Consider the following 2,500-nt stretch of genomic DNA (forward strand, 5'->3'; position numbering starts at 1 on the left):
TCTCTCTCTCTCTGTCTCTCTGTCTCTCTGTCTCTGTCTCTCTATCTCTCTCTCTCTGTCTCTCTGTCTCTGTCTCTCTCTCTGTCTCTGTCTCTGTCTCTCTCTCTCTCTCTGTCTCTCTCTCTCTCTCTCTCTCTCTCTCTCTCTCTGTCTCTCTGTCTCTGTCTCTCTCCCCCCCTCTCCAGAGTGTCCCCCCTCCAGAAGTCAGAGATAGTGGACATGGTGAAGAGGCACGTGAAGGCCATCACCCTGGCGATCGGGGACGGGGCCAACGATGTGGGCATGATCCAGACCGCCCACGTGGGCGTGGGCATCAGCGGCAACGAAGGCATGCAGGCCACCAACTCCTCCGACTACTCCATAGCACAGGTGTGTTTAGCACACACACACACACACACACACACACACACACAGGGGTCCGTTCTACAGCTTGTTTGGAAGCTGGTAGCACTCCTGTGTTAATGGTTAGCATGTGCTCCTGTGGACAGAGAGAGGAGGTGGGTGGGTTGAGGTATTTCATGAGAAAAGTTGGAATCTCTCACACAGTCTCTCTCTCTCTCTCATGCTCGCTCTATCTCTCTCTCTCGTGCTCTTTCTCTCTTTCCATTTCTCACTCCCTAACCCCCGGGTGTGTACTTATTTTATCTTTCTATCACTGGGCCTGTTTTCCTCTCTCCACCCCCTTCTCTCTATCCACTCATTATCCCTCAGCCCCAACCAAACACACAAACACACTGGATTTCACAATGTGTGTGTGACGGTGTGTTGTCTGACTGTGTGTGTGACGGTGTGTTGTCTGACTGTGTGTGTGACGGTGTGTTGTCTGACTGTGTGTGTGTGACGGTGTGTGTTGTCTGTGTGTGTGTGACGGTGTGTGTTGTCTGACTGTGTGTGTGTGACGGTGTGTTGTCTGACTGTGTGTGTGTGACGGTGTGTTGTCTGACTGTGTGTGTGTGTGTGACGGTGTGTTGTCTGTGTGTGTGTGACGGTGTGTGTGACGGTGTGTGTTGTCTGTGTGTGTGTGACGGTGTGTTGTCTGACTGTGTGTGTGACGGTGTGTGTTGTCTGACTGTGTGTGTGTGACACTGTGTGTGTGTGACGGTGTGTTGTCTGTGTGTGTGTGACGGTGTGTGTGTGTGACGGTGTGTTGTGTGACGGTGTGTTGTCTGACTGTGTGTGTGTGACGGTGTGTTGTCTGACTGTGTGTGTGACGGTGTGTTGTCTGACTGTGTGTGTGTGACGGTGTGTTGTCTGACTGTGTGTGTGTGTTGTCTCCCTCCAGTTCTCCTACCTGGAGAAGCTGCTTCTGGTCCACGGGGCCTGGAGCTACAACCGTGTCACCAAGTGCATCCTGTACTGCTTCTACAAGAACGTGGTGCTCTACATCATCGAGGTGAAGCCCTCACCCCCCTCTGCCCTCACCCCCCTCTGCCCTCACCCCCCTCTGCCCTCACCCCTCTGCCCTCACCCCCCTCTGCCCTCACCCCCCTCTGCCATCTCTCTCAACCCCCTCTTCTGCTACTCTGACGCGTGTGTGTGTGTGTGACGGTTCATTAGAGAGTTTCCTCAGTGGGAGACTGCTGTCTGACTAGCAGGCAGGTGGACTTCTTAAAAGCCCTCCCTTCTGAAACCTTCTTCTTCCCCCTCTCTCACACACACGCACGCGCGCACACACACGCACACACACGCACGCACACACATACGCGCGCACACACACGCACACTCGTACATTAACAGAGACATTTTGCAGCTGTTTGTCGAGTTGGTTGACAGTGATGGATGAGGTGCTCCTCTGGTGTCTGCTTTCTGTCTCATGCACACACACACACACACACACACGCACACACTTACACAAACCCCACGCACAGTCACTGTTGATGCATACTTCCTGGCTGAGTGCGTGTGTGTAGGATGTGTGAGGGTCACTCTGGCCAGTCTGTGGTGAGGGGCATTTGTCAGCTGTGCCCCCCCTCTCTCCTCCCTCCCCCCTCTGTCTGATGTTAAGGATGTCAGCAGGTGCAGACCGCCATGGGACCTGCGGTCTCTCTCCCACTGTCCCCCTCACTCAGGCCTGCGTGCGTGCGTGTGCCCGATTGTGTGTTTCTATGATTATCTCACATGATTGTCTCCCTGCTGGGCTTTCGATGTCAAAGGTCATAGACGGTCTCTGTCCACACAGTGGAGACACTGTGTGTGTGTGGCTGACCTCATCCTGAGGCTCTGTGTCTGCTCCAGGAATGTCCTCACAGCCATTCGAGTCCCCGGACATGATCCTGTCTGAGCGCTGTTCAGGGGCTGTCTGAGCGCTGTTCAGGGGCTGTCTGAGCGCTGTTCAGGGGCTGTCTGAGCGCTGTTCAGGGGCTGTCTGAGCGCTGTTCAGGGGCTGTCTGAGGGTGGAGCATGTGAGGCTCCACCTCTCCTGCTCCACCCTCAGACCGGCCGCCACAGCAACGCCACGGCAACACCACAGCACAACCCTGCTGCTGGCAGGAAACAGGAA

General features: G+C 55.0%; 1 protein-coding gene across 8 annotated transcripts in view; it reads left to right on the plus strand.

The window, feature by feature from the left end:
- atp8a2 (ATPase phospholipid transporting 8A2) overlaps positions 1–2,500 on the plus strand; it is a 42,132-nt gene that overhangs the window by 29,814 nt on the left and 9,818 nt on the right. For all 8 annotated transcript variants that reach the window (XM_062479423.1, XM_062479426.1, XM_062479429.1 and 5 more), the window contains 2 exons: positions 186–369; positions 1,283–1,393. In XM_062479423.1, coding sequence (XP_062335407.1) covers positions 186–369; positions 1,283–1,393 — 295 coding nt within the window. The remainder of the gene's footprint in view (positions 1–185; positions 370–1,282; positions 1,394–2,500) is intronic.

Source organism: Osmerus eperlanus, chromosome 15, assembly GCF_963692335.1.
Source record: "Osmerus eperlanus chromosome 15, fOsmEpe2.1, whole genome shotgun sequence".
NCBI lineage: Eukaryota > Metazoa > Chordata > Actinopteri > Osmeriformes > Osmeridae > Osmerus > Osmerus eperlanus.